This window comes from Scomber scombrus, chromosome 13 (assembly GCF_963691925.1).
Source record: "Scomber scombrus chromosome 13, fScoSco1.1, whole genome shotgun sequence".
Lineage (NCBI taxonomy): Eukaryota > Metazoa > Chordata > Actinopteri > Scombriformes > Scombridae > Scomber > Scomber scombrus.
The window spans coordinates 9,135,357-9,158,967 of NC_084982.1; the positions used below are offsets into that span (position 1 = coordinate 9,135,357).

Genomic DNA, 23,611 nt, shown 5'->3' on the forward strand with positions numbered 1-23,611 from the left:
GCAACCTGCTGTGGATTACTCCCCTGAGAACTAATGTGCTGTGACAGACCCCACTTTTCCAATCAATAACTCGCCCTAAATCTGCCATCTCTCTGCCTGCCAAACACACTCCCACTTCTAATGGCACATCATTTTCTTTAAGGGGGTGTAATTGCAGACTGTGGAAAGCTGTAGCCCTTTGTGTTCCGACCACGTAGATACTGTAAAGGAATCTAAAGTATAGAAACTACAACTACGCATAGACAACACAGGAAGTCATGGGGGCTTTACAGTCTCGCCACCATTTCCAGCACATTACCCTTTGAGAAAGCATTCACTTCTGTATTTTGCCTGTTAGAGCCGACTGTTCAGATAAATCGCTGTGCCGCTTCATAAACCTCTTGGCACACAAGCTTGTCAAGATGTTTGTGTGATTTCTGTGGTAAGTGCAGTCTTTTATTGTCCAGGCAAGGCTACCTGATCTCTTTGACTTTTAAGATGGAGAAAACAAGTAGTTTTGGCAGAGTGGTGTTTTATAGGCCACTTACTTTATGTGTGCTTTGGGGCAGAGTTTCAGTTTAAATCACCTAATTTGCTTTATTCGGCAGCTTTACAGTAATTGGTTTCTTGGTATTAGATAATCAATCAAAGTTATCAAAATACACAGTACAGTGGGTACAAAGGGGGAAAAAAACGAATGCTTTAATGTGAAAGCCAGAAGTCACATGATTTCTTATCAAGACAGCATCAGGGGATAAAAAATACCACTTCCACATTTTGTACCTTCAGCACAGATTGCAGTCACACCATTCTTTCTACAATGTAATTCATATATTGTACATAATTGTTATAACTCTGCTTGTTTGTGTACATAATGGAATGACACATCTAGACAGACAAGGTCTCTTCATCTTCCTCTGTCTTTCACAGTGCAGCTGCACAGCTTTTAAAAATAAGTATTCAAATTATCGAGCAGCAGCTTTTGCACAGCAGCTTCTGCACAGCAGCTTCTAAAACACAGGCATGTATATATAGAAGCAGCCCTTGACTATTTCAGCTCTGGGGTATAGTTATAACATCATTTTTCACATGTCACACTCAGTTTTATGGAGTTTGATTATTGTTCTTTCGCTGTTGTTACTTTTTGTTTGTTTGTTTCTCTTTCTGTAGATTTCAAATAAACTAATGACTAATGTCGACCAATGAAGGATTATTTCTACAAAATGTTCAAAAGTAAGTTGCCTCATTTCTGCTTTAGATCTTTTGGGACTTATGGCTTGAAATCCGACAAAATATTTTAGCTAAAATTGCAATCAAATAACTTTTTTTTTCACTTTTCTGTAGTATTTTTGTAGGTTGATAATAGGTTACAGATATACTCATTTAGATTTTATTAATTTCATATTTATTACCTTTCAGACATAAAAATTCCTTTTTTCCCTTATTAAGACCTTGCTACAAAACACATGACCTGTCAACATAAGTTAATTAACTGGACTTCAACTCAAATCATGAAAACAAATGTCCTATAAATAACAAAAATTTATGATGAAGTAATTGTTTAATGCAAACTAACACCATTGCTGTATTAGGCCGCATACAGTTACTCACTAAATAATGTTTTTTTCCTGATGAATTCTTTAAATTTCAGTATGATGCTGGATCTAAACTTCTCCAACATGTCTGTGGAGTCCAGTGCTGGGAAGCCAGAGCAAGGCCCGGTGGAATACCGCATGGCAGGCCTGATCTTCTACTGCTTCGTCTTCATCATAGGAGTCATAGTCAATCTCACTGCTTTATGGGTGTTTTTCCTCACCACCAAGAAGAGGAACTCAGTCACTGTCTACATGATAAACGTGGCGGTGGTAGACCTCACCTTCATCCTACTGCTTCCCTTCAGGATGGTTTATCACCACCAGGACTACTGGCCTTTTGGAGATCTTTTTTGCCGGATCAGTGCAGCTCTCACCATCTTCTACCCCTGCATGGCCCTGTGGCTGTTTGCTCTGATCAGTGCTGACCGCTACATGGCCATCGTCCAACCAAAGCACGGCAAGGAGCTGAGGAATGTCCCCAAGGCCGTGGTGGGAAGCCTCGGGGTTTGGTTCATGACTCTGGGCAGCACTGTACCCCTGCTCTTCCCCCAGAATGACCCCGATAGCATCTCCAACTTCACCACCTGCGTCAAAATGCAAGATATCATCTACATGCGCCATGACAACGCTGTCAACTTTGTGAGGCTCATATTCTTCTTCCTGGTCCCCATATGTATAATGATCGGCTGCTATATTGTCATTGTAGATAATCTGATCCATGGTCGCACCTCTAAACTCAAACCTAAAGTGAAGCAGAAGTCTATCCGAATTATAATCACACTCATTATCCAGGTGTTGGTGTGTTTTGTGCCTTTCCATGTGTGCTTAGTGCTACGTTTGGTGGGGAAAGGAGAAGACGGGGGGTATAGCACATGGGCGGTCTTCACCACATTTCTGATGAACATGAGTACAATCTTAGATATCATTCTGTACTACATTGTCTCCAAGCAGTTCCAGGACAGGGTGATCAGCGTGATTCTTTACAGGAACTATCTGAGAAGTGTGAGAAGGAAGAGCAGGCACACACATACAGGCAGCATCCGATCAATGAGCAACCTGACCAGTGCAATGATATGAAACGGCCATCACTTCCACGTCAAACAGCACGCTCATATGTATTGTGTATGCTTTGGAACAATGTAACACTGAATGCTTCACTGTGTACATGGTTCATTATCAAAAGGATCACAACTTGCAATTAATTTCCAAGGTGTAATTTACACTCACAGTATGGGTGTGCTGCTGTTGTGGCAAAAACATCTGTGTTCAGAGCTGATTGACTCACCCATGAGACTTGAGATGTTTTTTGTGCATCTTTGCTCTGGTAGACAAAGCACAAGTATGTGTGGCTCAGGTGTAACACATGCAGGTGAAAATAAAGCTAACAGTCAGTTAAAATATAGCCCACAGTATCTTGGTGTTGTTATTATGTGTTAAACATTGCCTTCTCACTATAAATGGCCTGACATTCTCCACACGGGGGGGGTGGTGGGTGTCTACAGGAAATGATGGTTGGTTGATTCTTAAAGGTTGCAGCTTGGTGGTTGCACCGTATCTGCAACCACGCCTGTGTCACACCTCTGCTGCTTCATGACTGTGTAAACATAACAATCGGTGTTGCATGATGTCATGCATTTGATATGCAAAGGATTTAAGTTTGTCTGACTGGTGTGACTTCACCTTCACTTTGTCATATTTGTGGATAGGAGTTTAAGCCTAACCACTTGATACAAGACATGATTATAACCAGAAGAGTTTTGAAAGTTGCTGTAAATTGAATGACCAGCTGATGGCAGCATGGCACAACTAAATCCCATCCACCTGCCACAACGAGGGAAACAGTACTTTCTTTAGTTTTAAAGTGGGCAGTGCAAGATCATTTGTGTCTTTGCTTACCTTTTTCCCTTTTCTTTTTGTTTAATGCTTTTAATAATATTTCAACCAGCTTAACAACAGCAAATATTTTAGATTTTAACCTGTGACATAGCTTTAATTCTGCCCTCCCACACAGAAGTTGTTAACTACTGTCATTACTGCTTCCTCAACCAGCAATCAGACTTAAGTGTGTTTATAGTGCAATGCGAATTGTATTGATCAGATGTTAAATGATTCAGTCACTTTGGAGTGCATTTACAGTAACATCCTTTAAAATATGTCAGGGAGGCTATTCACTAGATTTAAAGCAGCCTTAACGTTAAGAGAGAAAACCTTTTTCTGCACTAACTGATATGTGTGTGTCAGGTCTCAGCTGTAAGTGTAAGCATCACGACGCAAGACCCGCTATTTATCTTCAGTTTATTCCTCAAATGACAGACAAGTTATGAGTTAGAGGGTGCTGTGTGTGTTAGACAGTTCCGTCTCTGGCTAGAAACTGTTTAATTTAAACCAAGGAAAAAACCTCATGTTTCTGAATGGGACTGTTTTGATAGATGTCCCGCACAAACATCACCCCAGCTAACAATCGATTTGGTATTGCCAATGCTAAAATAATCAAGTTAGTGTGTCTGTCACACCCACACAGTCTTAACCGGATTAGACAGTGACTCAGTGTAGCTGAGTAACTATGTAATGTCTCATGCAATCAAACAGTAATGTCACTCTGTGGTGTAACCACATGCACCATGGCAACTTTCCTTACTGGTCAATAAATTGCCAACATGGAGCTAGTTGAACTTTTTCATTGTGCATTTCATTGTGCATTTCCTTGAAGAGATTCTAGTTGTATTTCCGTTTTCTCAGATCTTCATGTGCAACCCCAGATAAATTCTCACTAGGATAAGTTAGTGTAATGCAATTTTAAACTGATAAAATGCGCTGAGAGTCCATACAGTGTTTGGTTGGTTTGTACACTATTTATAGGTAAAGAGGTGGCCACACAGTAAATTTACACTCTGTTTAATAAGAGGAAGAAGAATTCAACAGTTCCATCTCACATGGAATTCTGGGAACTGCAGTTCATCACATGATGATAGGTTTATTGGCTGGTGGACTACATGTGGATTTATAACCACCAGGTCAAAGGTCAAATGAAACATCAGAGGGTTGTCTATCTGTCCCACCTGTTAGACATCAAAGAATAACCAGCGACGCTGCTCACAGCAACTGGCATTTAAAACAATTAAGTTTCCTGTCAAGTCCCTGTGATGAATTATCCGGAAGCTTTACCCGCTGTAATTCTAAATCTTCCCAACAAGTGCCTTTGTTGTAGAGAAATTAATGAAAACAAGATTGTCTTTCATAGGAGCTGATCTAACAGCGCGACAGCCAGCTGCTCTTCTTTGGGAATAAAAACAGTCAGCATTAAACACAGCTCAGACAAAATACTTTTTTTTTTTTTTTATACCACTCGTGTGGAAAACAAATCAGGCGGCGAGCGCAGTGGCCATCTGTTTTGTTATTTGATATGTGTGAATACATGTTGTAATGACTTTGTTTGTGAATCACTCTGCGCGGCAGAACACACGAGAGCTCTCGAAGTGCTGGAGTGTTCAAAGCTAATCATATAATTGGACACAATAGTCGATGACAAATGGAGACGCTTGGAGCCAGCCAGCTGGGGAAGTGAATATGTAATCATTGTAAAATCATATCATTTTTGCATATTTGAAGACAGCTTAATAGAGTTTGCGTGTCAGCACACTATCAAATGATGATCAGAGACAGCGTTGCTGTATTTGTTTTCCAAATCGTGCTTTGTTGGACTATCTTTATCTTTATCATGATTAAAAGTGTTTCTCATGAGTTTGTGTTGTACTTGTTCATTTATGCTCTATGTTATTGTGCATGTTGGAACAGATTTGGAACAAATGACCCCTCTGAATATGAAAAAAAGGGAATATAGTACAGCAGTAAACAACCTCCAGTAGTGATTCTCAACCAGGGGTACATGTACCCAAGGGGGTACGTTTGCAGTTGCCAGGGGGGATGTGGAAAGATTGTGGAGAAGCTCAATTAATTTCAAAGAATAGAAATTCCTATATTTTTAAAAATATATCCATATATTGAGTCAGCTGTAGCTGATGCAATTGAGAGGGCATGAAAACCAATTAGCAAGCGAACAGAGAAGTCTAAATAATTAGCTTATATTAATAGATGAATGGTTGGAATAGAGGTGAAAGCACAGAATAAACTGTTAAAATTGTTAGCTAATAGCAAAGGATGCATTGTTAAAGAAAGCTAAAGGATTACAAGTTGGATTAGTTGCTAAAAGAAGTGTATAAATTGTTGTAAATGATAAATAAAAATTGGACCAAACTGACTTAAACATTGACAGGTCAGTTATACTGTATGATACAAGTGCAGAATTATACACTTTTATGTAATTAATGGTGTGAAATATTTACCTCATTTGAATCACGGTAGGTGATGTAGGGGTAGTTCATTTGATCAGGCTAGTATGGCATGATCAAGAAGACATAAAATATACCATACTGCCAAAAGTAATCTGTTACCACAAGACTATTAAAGATCAACAATGGTTAAAGCAATGCTAATGTTGTCATGTTACTTCAATTGGCCCATACATTTATTTATTTATTTGTCAAATTTTTCAGACTTTTGCCTTTATTTGACAGACAATATGGACACAGGAAATGTGGGGAAAGAGACGGGTATAACATGCAGTACAGGTCACCCAAATGGTGGACGTTGCGGTTATGTGGTGCATGTATTAACCATTAGGCTACCAGAGTGCTCCGGCACATTCATTTATAACCTCATAAAGCACCCAACCATGGCAGTTTTTGCCACCTAAATGTGTTACATTTGAAACAACTGCAGAAAGAGAATATGTTGAAGTTTGGTTTGAAGCATTGTTCCCTGTTTTTACTATACCATTAGTCTTCATATTGTTCCCATTAGAGAGCACGAGGACATGAAAGAGAGCCTATAATGTTATATAGATACTGTACACATCCAGCCTCGCCTGGGCCTCCTTGTCTACTGTACGGCAGCAAGCAGCTGCCTGCATTTACATCATTTAGCGTTTCTCTCAGGGCACTTTAATACACTGAACCTCTCCCCTGGTAAACTTTACAATAGGATGTTGAAGGATACTTCTGGACTGCCATAGGAAATGAGAGGCACATGTGCATGGATCTAGCAGAGCAACAGTGGGTTCCCCCCTGTGATGCTGAGCTTAAGGGCTGCACAATGAGACTAATGGATTCCTTTTGCGGACAAAACTATGTTAAGCGCATGAGCTATTGTTCTTATCTATGGTAGATGTACAATAATATATAACGTACAGTAGGAGCTTTGCAGAAGTAATCTTTTTCTTTTTGTAACTGCAGTCTACTCCTGCGTTGTCTTCTGTCTCCATTAAAAGGAGATAATCTACTGCAAGAGTTTCAAATGCTACTAAACTGACTCCAATTGACCCTGCAGTTAGCACAGGACAGGAGAGGGAGAGGAAATGTATGTCCTTGATTACAGCTGTGTGTCTATTTTTGCAGATTGTTCTGTTGCTGATTCACACACACAGGCAGCCGCCATTAGCACATATAAATAATGTAAGGCCCTCAACTCTTTCTGTTTTTTTTCTTGTTTTTTTTTTTTTAAACTCTCCATTCAGCTAAGTGCTTGTGTGGAAACCTTGGCCTCTTCTTGTCAGGTTCTCCATAGATTAGTATAAGATTTATTTTAAGTCTGTAAAGCGGCATGTTCTTGACAGTATTCTGCTCAGTGCATGTGGGAATGTTTTTAATTGTATCATGTGAAGTGAAATAGGAGCTCCGGTGGGGACTGTGTCAGGTTGTGTTAATATTTAATCCGGTCTCACTTCAGTTTCTTCATGATCCACCGTATCGTAAGAGCAGAAAGTGAAAGCAACATTACAAGACAGATAAAACGACACGAGTGAAGACATTGTAGCTGCAGGATGTTGTCTCACTCAGGATGCAGTGTTGTGAAAAGCTTGTGAAGACACTATTATGAAATTCTACTTGTGTCTTTTTCTTCTGCTGTGGCCCGGGCCACAGTGCAGTGTGCTCTGAACACTGAGTGATATTATGGCAGCTAACGCTAATGCACTCAATTCAGCTTATGTGCATCTAAAGAGAGCTGACTGACAAATTTAATGTAAAAGCCAGGTAGAGAGAGAAAGAGGACAAGAGTTGTGTGTGTGTGCCGCAGAAAAAAAAAGGTTGGTCTGTGGTGTGTGTGCGTGCGTACGCATGTGTGTGTGGGAAAGAGGAAGGCCTTTCACTTCCTCTGTGTGCACATCACGTCTCCTCTCCCTGAGCTCAATTACAGGATTGATACTCAGAGAGGAAACTTCATCATGTCGTACAGATGTCTTCACTGGGAGAAAGAGGGAGACGATGCATGCTGTCATTTAACGTGACATGGTCTGCGTTCATTCAAAACAAACAAAATGAGAAACAGTAGGACTATAGATTTCATTATAGGCTAATAATAAATATGGAGGACCAGTAAAGAGTGGGAACTCACGGGAGAAGGAGGCTCATCAGTGAATACTGACTGACGGAAGAATGAACTGGAGGTGGCCGCGCCTGCTGGAAGGAGAATTTAACAATTCTGCTGAGTGAATTCATTTAAAACAATAACTTGTAAACAATAATACTCTTTCAGTGAGCCATTCAGCTCCATCACAGTAAACATTTTTTATAACCCAGACAGCTCTATAAAGTGCTTTAGGCATCATTGGGCACAACCGTCATTAGTCAGTGCCTGTGTGTAAATCTGAATAAAACCACTGTGCTGGTGATACAGCGCAGACACCAGCCCGTATCTATTTTACATGGTTTCATTTCAAACGTGACACAAGCAGAGAACACACTCCACAACAATGGCCATGTTTTGCTTTAATTTGATTAGGTTTTGTCTCAGGAAATGCCAAGTCCTGTTTTGCCTCAAGAACATATCTCTTAATCACTTTCCATCCAGGCTGTGTCTTTCATCTAAATCTCACAGCCATGGCTCACACCCAACTTTATTTCGCTGAAAGGTAAAAAAAAAAAAAAAGAAGAAAAAAAAAAAGAAAAAAGCACACACTCACACACACATATACACACACCAGCAGGCGTACACACACACACACCAGCAGGCGTACATACACTTCCAACGAGGGGGAATACAATGACAAAAGCCTAGCTCTCATCTCTGTCACATAAAGTGATGTTTTGTGTTTAGCTGTGTGCGACTGAGGTGTGTGTGTGTGTGTGTCTGTGTGTGTGTGTCTGTCTGCAGGGCTCAGATCCATGTTGTTTGGTTTGCTTCTCCATTAAGAGAGCTGTAAAGGAGAGGGAACAGATGGCTGCTGGCCCGCTCTGTCCTGCATCCTCTCACAACTGCCACACTTCCTGTGCGTCCATTAATCTTCTCTCACTACTCCTGCAGCACAACTTTATTAAAACAACTCAGGAGAGAGCGAACAACAAGCCCGCGCAGCTGTCAGGAGCAAAAGACAGAACCATTCGTCCACAGAAGAACGGCCTCGGATTTCTAGACGCATCTGTAAAACAGCTCGAGTAGAATCCGGTTGGCTTTGAAGCGGGCTGTGCAAAGCGCTCACTGTAGTAGAGACACAATAAATGCTCATTAGAACGCAGCTGGAACTGCTGTTGTTGCGGAGTTCATAGGCACAGTTTGTCAAACTTAAACATGTGAGGCTCTAGCTCCCTGCCTAAGACAGAGTACTGTTTCCTCCATGTGGGAAATGCTGTTTGATAGTAAAGCTTGACCTGAATTATGGCTTTAAATATTAGACAGAGAGCCCCATAAACACTAAATCTAATGTTAAACAAACTGCTGAGATTATGCCTCTGAAGTTCTTAATCAGACCAATATGATTGTACATGTTGGTTTGGATCAAATATATATAGAAATGTCCTCTTTGACCATTATTAGGAGCCTGTTTGAGGGGAAAATAATATATTTTCTGAAAAATAACACATAAATGCCCTCCTAACTGATGCTCCAATCACACAAGGCTTGAATTTGTTGTCCTGCTTGATTGTTCTCACAGGAGGAAATATATTACTTATTAGGAGGCCTGTGCAAATTTACATGTAGCATGCTGTCATGACAAATATTCTAGGAAGGTAGCTCTATTTAGCCCTGCACTCTGTGTCCATAGCAGTCAGCGGGTAAATTGAAAAATCAATTCCAATTTAAATTATTGGAATAAAGAACTCCAGGAGCCGGAGATAAAAAAAAAAGAAAAAAACCTTCTTCTTCTAGATCCCCTTTAATTGGAAAGTCATTTCTTCAGGGTATTCTAATGGTTCTGAGGGAAGATTGCAAAATAAAGTTGATGAGCTGGGGGGGAGGTTAATAACGCATGCTTGTGTTTGTGTGTGTTTGGCTGACCCTGTGTGTTTTCTTTGCTCTGCCACACAGTGTTCAGTCTTCGCCTCCCTTATGACAGAGGCACCAAATGAAGACTAATCCAGCGGGCTCACACACACTCAGACACACACTCCCTCACGCCTGTGGTCACTCGTCTCATCCATCTGCTATCTGGGGGAGTGTCGGGGGGCTCCTGGGTCAAACTAAATTAACCATCCCTCGCTCACAATTGTAAAAATGTAATTGACTTAATATAACTAACCCTGGCGATTTGGATATGCTGGCTTTGAGTAATTTTGTGTAGCTTATAGACGCCACTTTAGATTTGAAGCATCTTTAGAGTCTAATATTGTATTGATGTGCAGCATTGTGGCATAAAGTGGCTGCTCTAAAATTCTAAAGTAAGCCTCCCTGTGGCAGATAACTAAATTAAACAATGGCACTATTTTATGAGCCACATAACTTATTGATATTATAACAATTGATTTTTGGGGGATTTATTTTGTGGCAGGACTCTTTACTGATGCATACTGTGTTGGAGGACATAATTAAACAAATGGTACTTTTATAAAATTATAAAACATTTTAAAAAATCAACTAATTTCTAATTTAAAGAATCTACAATCAATATTTTATATCGACATTTGATCACTACTATGACTTCTTATATATGATACGGGTCACTCGTAGTTATGAATCCATATAGAGCCATCTCTATGGTTCAATTCAACTCTATTGGATTTAAACAGTATAGCTCATTTTGATTGTTTTTCTGGCTTACAGCTCACTGAAAACTAACAGAACTCAACACTACCTGCGGGGCATCAAACGGTAGACAGACATAATTAGCAACTAGCCTGTGAACACACAGTAGGAGTTGGTGATGACCAAAAACAGAGCTAAAAAGAGAGCGTGTATTTGTGAGGTGGACTGCTAATGTTGCTACATATCTGCTGGATGTATAAATATCTAACTGTCTGCTAACAAGTTTGCCATATTGACCTACAAAGTGATATTAAGTCAGAGTCGTGTTGACAGCTTGTTTCCAGCTAGCTTGTTGTGCTAAATATCACAACCTCTTGACTTTGTACCACGTTGTACATTGTTAATCATGTTAGAATAAAGTTAGGAAGTTGTGATATGTAGTACAACAAGCTAACGAAACTAAGTGCCACGCATGCACACAATACGTTTTTATTTTTTTGCTGTTTTGCTTTACTTTATTTTGGAATGTTTATATGTAAATGACATTAATGACATTTATGTTTATTTTGATATTTTACTTTAATTTATATGCATCGTTATTGCGTTTTATCTCTTATAATTGAGGTTTTAAGATACGCCCATGGTGGGTTTCTACCTCACTTACACATTTTATTTTGTGTTTACTATTTTCCTCTGACTTTTATTTTACAAATGTGCAAATTAAAAAAGAAAGAAAAAGAGGAATAAGTTGTATCCGGCTTTGGATAGATCAGTTCATTTTTGGTTTTGGTCTATTGACAAAATCACCTGCCATGTCCTTTAATTAAGTTTGAGGTGGACATTAAAGGTGAAATTTGAAGATAGAATTGATAGTGTATTTGTTTACGTGCAAACAGAAAATGGTTGTAGAAAGAGAGAGGGAGGGAGAGAGAGAGAGAGAGAGAGAGAGAGAGAGAGAGAGAGAGAGAGAGAGAGAGAGAGAGAGAGAGAGAGAGAGAGAGAGAGAGAGAGAGAGAGAGGCTGTAATGACTGGCAATATTGCCAACCTCCACAGGGATCAATATTACCGGCATCTGTCTGCATTTTAAAAAAAATCCCCTAACAGTTAACTCAGTCTTGTATTGTATCAACAGGATATAATACTCCATACAATATTTCTTTCAGACCCTCTCCATCCAACTTGGTCCTTTTTTCTTTTTTTTTTGGCGTTGCCTTGTTGACATTAGAAAGCTCTGTGCTGAGACATTTCCATTCAAGAAACTTGTTGACATAGTTATCAGACATCAAAGAGCCTTGTGTCATTTTTGAAAAGGCCTTACAAGAGTAATGGAGATGTTAAAGGGCGTGTTGGACCCAAATATCACAAAAGGATGAGAGGATATGAACAAGCTTTGAGTGAAAGACTGAAAGCAGAGAGAGCATAATAATATAAAAAAACACAGTGAAACACATTCTCTAGAGAAAGTGAGAGAGAGAGAGAAAGAGAGAGAGAAGTGCTCGGCTCCATTTCCGCCTAAGAAGCACAGAGTTAAAAGGTGGCCCCTGTACAAATGAAACTCAATTTCACGCCACATTATCCCTCCCTGTTCTCTTTCCTGGCTTTCATTTTCATTAAGACCAGAGACAATCATAAATTAATAATTACTGCCGAATGTCTAAGCGCATAGTCCTATAGCCCTCCCCTCGCCTCTGTGGGCTTCCATGTTCATGCTTGCAAAATGTTAATTTAGGTAATGTGGCCTGGCCCTTGTCAGATAAAACTGTTTTGTAGTTTCGCTAATACATAATGGTCTATCTGATTAGGTGACATTAGTCCTATCTTTCAGACTATCAACCTGCACCTTCCTAATGTCTCTCCACAGACTCAGGGCACCGCTGAGTTATCAAGAGACATGCAATATTGCTGCTTTCACTAAACGGCCATCTCCTGGTCATGATTATGAGCGAGCAATTAGTCGGTCGGGGTTAACAATGCAGTTGACACTATTCAGAAGTATAAATACAACTTCATTCTTTCCCGAGAAACTTTTTTTGACCCTCATAGTGTGAAATCCATTAGAAGTGTCAGATTAAATGTTTCCTCAGCTGGTCAAGCAAGCACAAAAACAAAAACAAATATGTGCAATATGACATTAGGCAAACCAACAGTGAAATAAGAGGCTGGATCATGTGGAATAATCCCATCTGGATGATGTCTTCGTGAGCACATCTCCAAGTCAAGCCAAGTAAATAAGGCACACGGCTTTGAATAATGCAATCAGCAGTGTGCTTTCCACACTACAGTGAAGAGAAATGCAACAACACAGCTATAATGCACATTTGGTATTTAAAGTCTTCATGCCTCATGGTCATATTTGTACTGAATTGAATTTATTACAAAATGTGCAGTGATATGAAACATGTAGCTGCAGGGCCTCGTCTCTCAGATGCCAGTGCAGAAAAAGGCATCAGATAGAGAAATAAACAGAATATCTGAGTAATAGCTGTGAACAGCCCACATCTTGCGAGCTCATTGGAAGTGAGCGGAGTGAATCTTTCACTGCAGCAAAAAACAGAAGAAAAAAAAAAGATGGAGGGGGTGCAATTGAGTCATTAAATGGATAAAGTGGACATTTCTTTCACTCCAGAGTGAGCGCAAGTTTTGAGAGGAGCCGCTGAAGTAAGTGTGAATTTGAACTCAACCAGAAGCACGGCTTTATGATTGATTGCTCTTTATGTGTCATATTGTTCTTTCAAGGTTGATTGAAACTTTAACCTCATTTTTAATAAAATAAAAAAAAAGAAGAAGAAAAGCTTGAAATATTTCAGGCCTTGAATTTTTACAATGCAGCATTGAATTATGCAGCAATCAGTCAATTATTCATCTCTGTTGCTGTGTTACGGCCATGCTTTAAAAAGCATGTAAAATGGGAATGGGCCAAGCATGCTGTGTCAACACATTTCACTCAGAATTGCTTACTAGAGAAATTTGTCTCTCAATGTCGATTTTTTTCCTTTTTTTTTTAATGCGTTTTAAGAGCTGTACCTGTTACCGGTTGCTCTGAAGTGATCCCTGTGGATGACTGTTGTGTCTTCAGAGTAAAACAAATAATGTCATTCAAGAGCAGTCGTGCAAATAGTAATTACAAGAAGCGAGGAAATCTGCGTGAAGAGCCACGACAATGTCACATTTACAAAACAGAATAATTTCACAAAAAGAATGTCTTAATAATTTCTTAGAAACTCTGTGTGTTGTTAAAGCAAATAATATGGTGCATGACCGCATAGCAGGTGCAACTGGTTAAATGAGTGCTGTTTATTTTATGGTGCTATATAGTGAATTAGTGTCATACACTTCAAAGTACACATGAAATAATTTATTTACAGTGAGCTCGGTAACACCCTCATTTACATACGTTAGCTGGGATTAGCCTATGCTTAAAAAACACTCACACATGCAAGTCAAAGGGTACACACACTCACGCACACTCTCATCACCACTCAATGAAAAGAAAGGAAACTTACACTTAAAAGTTATTCTCATCATTTGAATACATTTTTTTTTGTAATTGCTATACAAAGAGAAGAACAATATGCTCATTTATTTTTAGTACAGTATACCTGCAATGTTTTTTTTATAAGGTCATACATACAGTAATACATAGAAATGAGTTCAAAGTCTGAAGGTTGATTGTAAAGGTCTTGAAAAACAATACGCCAAAAACACAAGAACACAAAAAAGGAGCTGCCCCCCCTCCCCCCGAACATTTGCCTACATGTGTATCAGATCATCTCCATTCTTTATGTGTGGCGGTCTCAGGGGCGATGATCTACAAGTTTATTGTGTAGGTGGCCTTTCCGCTATCGAGCTGTATCTGGAATGTTAAATCAGTGTCATGTGCAACTTGTACGACTCTGCACCAAGTGCGGCCGAGACTGCCGGGCAAACACAGTTAACTCACGTAGTTATCATCAACATGTTAACTTTATTTGAATTTGAAGTACAATGAAGAGATGATTCGAGAAGCTATATAAGTTATCAGTGACAACAGACCTAGACACTCCATTGAGAACAAAAAGAACAAACACATTGTGAACATGGGACACTCCTCTTCTCCTGATTGTAACACATAAGGTCTAAACTGTTTTGCAGTTAAAGGACTGACATCAGCTTATGTCTAGAGAATATACACAGGTGTTTCAGCACCGAGATCCAAAAGTCTTCAGGGAAAGTAACAGGAAAATGATAACTTATTATGAACATTTTTTTTTTTAAATTCTCCATCAGGATATCATTAAAAAAAAGAGAAAAGTTGGTGTTTGTGTACAAGGGTTGAACAAGGATTTGGGCAATGTAATTAAATGGCGTTCAGTTTGGAAAAGTTGTGTCATGACTGATTGTTTCGGTTTCTCAAGCTGACACGTGATCATAATTAGTTTGCATTATTTATTTATTTTTTTAAAAAAGCATTGAGAGGTGCTGATCTTGAGTGTCTCATGACAAAAATGTACAGTAAATTCCAAGAAATATTACCTCTGTTACAAAGATTACAGTACTATTGACAGCAAAATTCTCCATTTGAAAGTGAACTGTTTGATAATTATGCTTTCAAAATCATTTGGGCCCGAGTGAATCAACCCTAGTATTTGTTCAGCACAATATAGGATTTATTAAATATCATAATTCCAGGACAAACATTTACATGCCTGCATGCTTTCTCACCAAAAAATGGCAGCTATAGGAAAGAATGATGGCTCAGAAATAGAACAAAACAAAACTGTAGGTTTATATAAATGGTGGCATTGTTTGCCTAATAGCTCTACTGCATACACAATACCTCTTAACGTTATATACACATACCTTATCAATCCACTCGGGTTCGATAGTGAGTCTTCCTATCATTATCATCAGATCTTGTATGTACAACAATGGTAAAAAGGAAACTTGATTGTATTGTCATCTAATTTAGAAAACATGAAAATCAAACATCAGTCTTCTCTTTTAATGAACACATGGATATTCTTTTTTTTCTCCTCCTCACAAGGTTCATCTCCACGTCTTTTTCTTTTTTTTTTTTGCTTCTCAAAATTCAATTTGAAATACAAAAACAAAACTTCAGTCGGATTTCTTTTTCAAAGCTTTCTCGCTGGCTGAGATACAGTATAAAAATCTTCAGTGCTGTGAATTTATGGGCTATTACCAACAGTGTACCATGGGTACATTTTTACTGTGCTCAATATATATGTTTATCCTTCACGTTGGCCATACTGTTACGTCAGAAGCCGCTCTATCAAACTTTTTAATGTTGGCCTCTGTGAGAAAAAAAGACTTCTTACTCTACATTCAGACACAACATCCTCCAGCATTTAGGTGAACACAGCAACATTTCCATTGAACTCCTACAAGCAGCTTGACTTCTTCCCACAACTAAATCAGCCTGGATAAGGGCTCTTGAGAATCTTCATGGATTTTCTTTTCTTTCTTTTTTTTTCTCTCCTTTTTTAAAATTTTTTCTTTCCTCCAGCTCCTTGCGGCCTTATCAGTACATCACTGTGGTTTTCAGGAACAGTCTTCCATCTGCAACAGAGGACACACAGGAGCCAAAGATTAGCCAACAGCTAACATCCTGCTGACGCAAACGCACTGTTCAGGATGTGATTGTTGATGAAACGTAACTTCAAAATGTTGCCCTCTAGTCTTTCGATTTTCAGACGCATTGCTATGGATTTAAAAAGCGATATAAGGATGAGATAAAGTGAGAAACTGTGACAAATGTGATTAATATGATGTACAGTAATAAAGAAGAAAATACTGATTCAACAAATAAAAGCGATGATCATGTGTGAACTATACCGTTTATTGGATTATTTTCAAAATAGTTCAATCTTTGTATTTAAGATCACACACAACACATCACTCAGGATATAATCCCACTGTAAAATGCATATTTCATTACCAACAAAGCACACACAGTGTAAAAGCAGCTATGATAAGCACTCAAGACATCAGAATTGTATGCCACATGTGTTTAAGACATCACTACTGATACGCTTGTTTGAACATAATGCTGCACTCATGATGCAGAGCTCTCTCTAAGTGACATTTCCTGCATGGAAATAGTGTTTATTGAAAATGGCAGACATTCCTCTGCCGCGTTATCTCCAGACACCTCTAACCTAACGAGCTTTGTCCATTTTCAGGCGAACACTCCTTGTCTGAGTGTTCGCCTGAGCGAGCAGCGCCGCTCCGACGCTGAGCTGGTAAAAGCATCTGTTAGGCACAGCTCAGGAGCACGTTTGACGTTTATTACCTTCACGTTTTTTTTCCACTGCCGGAGAACGCTACAGTAATGCCTTTAAGGAGTGCACCTCTCTATGGCAGCGCGGCTAAATAATTCAACGTTAAAGACAAAACGCACACAAAGACGTTTAAGCGGCACAAGTTGTTGGACATGACACAAGCGGCGCAGGACATCGGAGACGACGATTGACTCCTATTCTGGAGAGACGTGGAGGAGACACCTGCTTACAATGTCTTACAGTGCTCTGCTGGTACACACAATTTAAGCATCAGTTGTCTATCATTTAAAAAAAAAATCTTACTTTACGGCTCAGAATTTGTCGGATTTGAAATCTGCACCCTTTAAATGATCAATATTTTATCAATTAGTGCTGATCTCTCTTCCAGCCAGGGTTTTATGTACTGTCTGGAATGGAGAGAGGAGAAAACAAAGGCATGTTGTGCATGCGTTGTGGGGAAGGGTGAGGAAGGGGAGGGAGGGAGAGGGGGGGGTTACAAACACACAGGCTAATTACCCAGCACTGCCGTAGGTCTCAAAGGCATTGCACTCTGGCTGCCTCTATTCAAGCAACAACCACCAAGTTCTGTGTAAAAGTCATTACAGCATGAATGCAGCGCCACGAAGAACATAAAGCCGAGGAGGGGGCCGGCGGAGGGAACTAAGAGTGTGGGCCGGGATGTACAACTTGATACACACACACACACACACACACATGCGCGCACACACACACGCCTTTTCATAACAAGAGCAGATGAGACATCACACACTCACCTCGCAGCCTGTCTGCCTGCATCAGACTCACAGTTGTCGTTAAGACGTTAAAGACACTGCGGCGTTTTTACCTCTGATAGATAAAATCCTCATGAAAGACGTGGGTGTGGGAGGGGGTTGGTGGGGGGGTCGGTAATGAGGCTTGTTAAGCAAACGGTACTGATTCACATCCGTTTTGGAATCGGCGCGCAACATCGGCGCAAATGTTGAAACATCTGCTTTGCATACGCGCGTGGCAAAAAAAAATATTTTAAAAAATCGGTGACGTCTTGACACGTTGTTTTATGAAAGACTGCCTCATTAAAATATGTTAAAACTTTAGTATTTTTATATTCAAATCAAGATGAAAAGTTCATTAAAGAGGATAAATATTTCATTAGATGCTAAATAAAACAAAGGGAATTTTTGGCTTCTCTCAGCATAAAATTCCTTTGAAAGATTAATTAATACATGTAAATTATGCAAATTATGCCCATGCAAATATTTTATGAAGACAATTAAGGGATCCATTAATTACAGTCTTTTTTGCTTCAGTGACATTCATTCATTTAATTTTAATTTCACTTTAACTGTTTTGATGTTTAATCTTGCAACAAAGAACTTTATCTCTGTGCACAGGGTCGTGTAAACTTGCCGAACACATCGAGTGGGGAAGCGGCAGGGAACCAGAGAAGATACTGGGAGAGATATACACAGGCGCACCGTTGCCAGGCAGTACTGGCGAGGTACAGTCCCAGTAGCTTGTCTGCCTGTGAAAAGACCCACGTTCCCTCTTGGACCCGATTCAAAACACTGTAAAAGCAATTAATAAACACAGACTGTGTTAATATCGCAGAATTAGAGAAGTGTGACAAAAGACAAATAGAAATAATTAGTTCTCTAAAATTATGCCCTCATTATTTTTTCCCCCCTTCTCTCTCTCTCTCTTCCTCTCTCTCTCTCTCTCTTTTTCTCTTTCCCTTCGCCTCCCCTAGGTTTGGAGTTGAGAATATTCCAACACATTTCTCTCGGCTTTCATGCGAATGATAGGCTTGTTCTCTCTCCCCCCCCTCCTTTTTTTTGCTTGTGTAATTTATCAACATCATTTTTTGCCATTTGAGGTTAATTATACAGCGAGGCTTGCAGAGTAGAGCAGAGGAGACATGGGTGGCAGACAAATGCTTCTCTAATTGAACAAAAAAACACAAAAGTGCAGCCTGTTATTCAGTTTCCTCCTTCATTCAACTCTTGGAGGCAGTGATCAGAGTGATTGAGAGGCCAGAAAAATGAGATGTTCTATGACCACTTCTAACAGGGATAGATAGAAAAACAAAACCATAAAAAAGGGATTTCAACTATATATATATATGAGCAGAACAATGGATGCTGTCACTATAAATGTAAAGCTTTATCACATTTAATTTGATACAATTAGACTACAAAGAGCCAGCTCTTCATATAAGTGTAAAATTAAAACGGCTAAATATACTAATTTGGTATGAAATAAGGGGCTATAATTACGCTGTATCTGGAAGTTATCTTTTTATTTAAATGATGACATATGGATTTCCTTTTTTGGGACATCAAACCCCCTTTCAGATCCCCACAGTGGCTGAATGACATTTAATTAAGGAGGAGTCATCATTTCTCTTAGTACATTTTCTTTTTTTCTTTTTTTTCTGCCCTTTCACAAAATATCAGTTCAAGTAGAATAATCAAACATTAAAGAGTTAAAGGGAGCCAACTTCTTCTTGCACACAAAGATGAATATTTTCCACTTTTCACAGCAAATTACACGGAGCATTTTTCGCGGATAAATTGGGACCTCTCCCGCTGATAAGGGCAATTCTGAGCAGACGCAGCTGAGGCGTATTAAAGGAAGACGTTCGAGTAATAATGAGGATATTCAACCTCTGCAAGGTGTCTTGTATCTGGGTAAACACAGATAGCAGACAGTCTACAGAGGTTATCGCTGGAGCACCCTTCCCCAAACACACACTGTACCCCCAAGGCTAACAAACAAACAAACCATTAAAAATGTACAAGGCTTATTCATAAAATGGATTGATTTGCCCCCTTTTATTACTATCAAAGGGGGGATTCCACTGCTTTTTTCTGTGGTTTTATGACTCATTAGTGTTTCCTGAGCTGTAAACAAACCACTTCTTTCCTTCTTTCTGTGTGACCTTCCAGCTTAGTTGCTCTGTTATTTTACCTGCTGCATTGTACAGAGTTTTGTCTCTACAAATATTTGTTTCCTAAAAGCATCCGAGCCACTAAAAGTCATGTAAAAAACAATATTATTTCTACACAAAACCAATGATCTTGACCTAGTGCTGTGGCCCAGATGGTGAGCTGTATGCCTGAACAGCAGGCACAGAAACACTAATGTTCATAAACTGAAGCTGTGTGTGTGTGTGTGTGTGTGTGAGAGAGAGAGAGCAAGAGAAAGAGAGGAGGGGTTGGAGGCTGAGAGAAAGAGAGCAAGAGTGAGAGCCAGAGAAAGAGAGAGAGATTTATTGTCTCATCTGAGCCCCTGTACCTTGTATTGTCCTTTCAGCATCTGTTCTTCCACTGCTGCGGTCACTCTCCATCTCAGGGGTCAGAGAGTCTGCAAAGAGGAGAGGGATCGCCACCGTTAAACATCTCTGACATCCACCTATCACAGTGCCAGTTTCACAGCATCGCTCATTCAAAAACGAGAGGGGCCCCGAGCCTTCGAACCATAGCTCTGATGCACGGGAGCGAAGGTGTGTTTCAGATCAGACTGTTCTGTTCTGTGTGATTGTTATCAGTTATCGGTAAAAAAAAGTGAGAGCCTGCTTTTAAATGTTTGCTTAAATAAATGTACAGAAGTGTAGTGGTGGAGCAAATGCAGTGTCAGAACTACAACTGTACTGTGTTTGTTACTGTTTAATAACTGTAAATAATACTGGACACTGCTGCTGTTAGACTACACAACCACTACCAATGCAGATTAAGATCTTGTATATATATATATCTTGTATGTATAAAAAATGCCTGTATTGCTGACTAACATATATAGTATATATTAGACGATAGCTCATCTTATGTAAAACCTTAACTTTGCAAACTAATTACATTAATTCATCTGTGACTGCTGTATTAAGGTTTAGGTCTTGAGTAAATGTAGTTACTTGCAGCCTGCACAGTACTTGATTGACAAGTTTACACCACATGACTAGACTCTGATATTTTGATATATAGCTGTGCACAAACGTTTGGCTGATTAACTCAGAAAATGAATCAACAACTATTTTTATGACTATAATCTATAATATAGCAAACATGCCAAAGCTCTCTCAGTATGCCGCTTCTCAGATGTGAGAGACCTTTTATAAACTGTAAACTGTAATAAACTGAATATGTTAGTGTTCTGGATTGTTGCTCAGACAAACTGAGACATTTGAGAACTAATAAACATTTCACACGTTAAACTATTCATTGAATAATCAAAAGCATCATCGACAGAATGATCAATAATGGAAACAACTGCAGCTCTAGTGCCAAAGGTCAGAAACTAGTGATGAGATGCTATTTAACTTGTGAATTATTTTATCAGCATGTAAACTATATGTCATAAAATTATTATTATTATTTTTTTAAATAGTCATCTGTGACTTCAACATTTAACTCCCAGCAAATTATATTTAACTTTTTGTAAAGAGAGTTGATTTTGTGACTGGAAGCTGTGTGATGCTTGAAAGAGTAGAGAGTGAAAGTGACAGTGTCTCTCTGTGGAGGGTCTGACCGTTGAGTGAACGCATGCTGTCAGTAGGCGAGGGCTGTTTCAGAGTCTGCTCAACCTGCTCTCTCCTCTTGGATTCATACTCCAGAGCTTCTTGGAGTTTCCTCTTGGCCTTCTTCTCCTTCTTCAGACGCTTCTGGATGATTGCTAAAAAAATGTAGGGGAAAAAAAAACAACATTGAGAATGAAATAAATAAGCTCTGGGACAAATTAGTGGAGTCTAATTTGGTCTGAAAAGATGATAAGAAGGTCTCTTCATCTAGCACTCTGTGATAGAAAAATCAATTAAAGCTTAATATTTCATAATATCTAAAGATTCTCCTTAAAAAAGAAAAAAAATCTGAGCAAATACTGACTGTGACTTAGCAAACTGCTTGAGGGAGTTAAAGCAAACTGATACGTTTATTGGGATATTTTTCATGAATTTTTCTCATTAAACATAAACGACGCAGTTAGCATATGAAGATAATGCATTTAACATGAGACGGAGAGCGAGTTTCTCTCAAGTTAATACGTATTTCCAATTATGTGAACTGTCTAAGAGCAGGAAAAGCCGGCGCTAAGCACATCGCTGTAACCCAAGAAACACACAGCGGCTTTACTGTATGTCAGTGTTTCAATAAGAAACATTAAACATGCATGCAGAGCTGTGTACGCACATTCAGGAGCTATCACGTCTACATGAGTGCAGGCCTTGTAAGTACACACATTTACATGCACACACACAGACACACAGACACACAGACACACAGACACACACACACACACACACACACACACACACACACACACACACACACACACACACACACAGAGATGAGGCTGAAAGGGAAACAGTGCCAGGTAGTCGTCAGGCGGTACCTCTGTTCTTCTGCTCCATGGCGAGCTGCTTCTCCAGAGTCTCCCTGAGCTCCCTCTCTCTGAACAGCTCCATCTTCAGCTCTGTCTTCTCCAGCTGCACCTGCTTCTCCTGAGCCCGTGCGTTGTCAATTGCCACTTTCAGCAGGCCCTGCACACACACACACACACACACACACACACATATACACATGTATCACAGAGTTGTACAAGAAAAAAAAAAGAAAAAGGTGGGAGGAGAGGGGAGCAGGGAAAGAAAGAGAGTGATGTAGGCTATTTAAGAGCTTCAAGATGAAGTGACAGCAAACCACACTGAAAGTATGTCACAGCAGTTCTTTGTAGTGCCCGACCAGAAGCTGACTGCTGCTCTAGGATTCCTTTCAGGCGAATTACCACCTTTTTGCCGTTTCCTTTTGTCAGAGAAGATGTCATTATCTTTTGGCGCAACAGCTTACTTCACAGCTCAGCTCCGGTAACACGAACACAGATCTGCCACAGTTTTTTTTTTTTTTGTATTAGTAATCCTTAAAAATAATAATTAATAATGATTGCTAATGTGAGAGTGCTGAGTATGTCTGACCCCTTTTGGTCAAAGGTGTGAAATACAAGTGAGGAGAAACATTACACTTTGGAGCTTTCTGAATTGAACTAGGAGGAAAAGAAAATCCAAAGAAATCCAACAATGTCACCTTTAAAAGTTGAGATTTTTGGTCACAGCTCCAGTCCTACTAAGAATCCCTTAAAAAGGCTTATATAGGCAAGGTCGGCATCTTTAATCTCCGGGTTATATCTATATTCTTTCACGCAGCTGACATTTGTAACTGGATTGGTGTAAATAGACAGAATCAGTCTCTGTAGCAAATTTTCGAGCTCCTCACCCGGCGCAGTAGGGATGAATAATATGAATGACAAGTATCTCATCATGTATCAATTACATTACTGCCATTCCAAATATACTCCTGACAGTCCTGCATTGAGAGATACTGCGTTCTCGCATGAAAAGCAGTACAGTGCGTCGGCCATTTTCATCACAATTATTCCCCATCCACACGCAATTATATCAAATGCACTGGGCTATATCTTACTAATTGTTGATTCTTCTGACCCCAATTTACTCCAAGTTGCTTTATCTTCATTTTCTGCTTGGTTTCATTTTGTTGATTTGTATATAAATATTCAAGGCGACGATCATTATCAAAGATGACTTAGTGGAGTGTTTGGAACTCGCGACTGGGTTTACTTGTGGCTTTCTAATTACCGCGCCGAGCCAAAGGAGAGGCAGGACTGTGATGCCGGTGGTAGGAGTGCAATGAGAAGGGCAGCAGTGTACACACATCATTACACTCAGACAGACGGCAAATACA

The 23,611-nt window shown here is 39.5% G+C and overlaps 2 protein-coding genes across 2 annotated transcripts in view; one reads left to right on the forward strand and one right to left on the reverse strand.

Annotated features, from left to right (window-relative positions):
- The first annotated feature begins 332 nt into the window (after positions 1-332).
- gpr18 (G protein-coupled receptor 18) lies at positions 333-5,182 on the forward strand. The gene is made up of 4 exons (XM_062431832.1): positions 333-421; positions 1,150-1,212; positions 1,631-3,661; positions 4,164-5,182. Exons 2-3 carry the CDS (start codon positions 1,172-1,174, stop codon positions 2,649-2,651), a joined length of 1,062 nt encoding a protein of 353 aa, XP_062287816.1. The 5' UTR covers positions 333-421; positions 1,150-1,171; the 3' UTR covers positions 2,652-3,661; positions 4,164-5,182.
- Positions 5,183-13,902: 8,720 nt separating this feature from the next.
- Positions 13,903-23,611, reverse strand: part of dachd (dachshund d) — a 91,968-nt gene continuing 82,259 nt past the window's right edge. Inside the window, exons 8-11 of the mRNA XM_062431511.1 lie at positions 22,251-22,398; positions 21,393-21,536; positions 20,163-20,231; positions 13,903-16,146 (exon numbers count right to left, since the gene is read on the reverse strand). Coding sequence (XP_062287495.1) covers positions 16,109-16,146; positions 20,163-20,231; positions 21,393-21,536; positions 22,251-22,398 — 399 coding nt within the window. The 3' untranslated portion in view covers positions 13,903-16,108. The remainder of the gene's footprint in view (positions 16,147-20,162; positions 20,232-21,392; positions 21,537-22,250; positions 22,399-23,611) is intronic.

What these genes read in the sequence shown, in the direction of transcription:
- gpr18 (XM_062431832.1), top strand. Translation starts at nt 1,172, where the DNA reads ATGTCGACCAATGAAGGATTATTTCTACAAAATGTTCAAAA. An exon ending in TTTCTACAAAATGTTCAAAA is followed by an intron (nt 1,213 to 1,630) that starts GTAAGTTGCCTC and finishes TTTAAATTTCAG; the next exon opens with TATGATGCTGGATCTAAACT.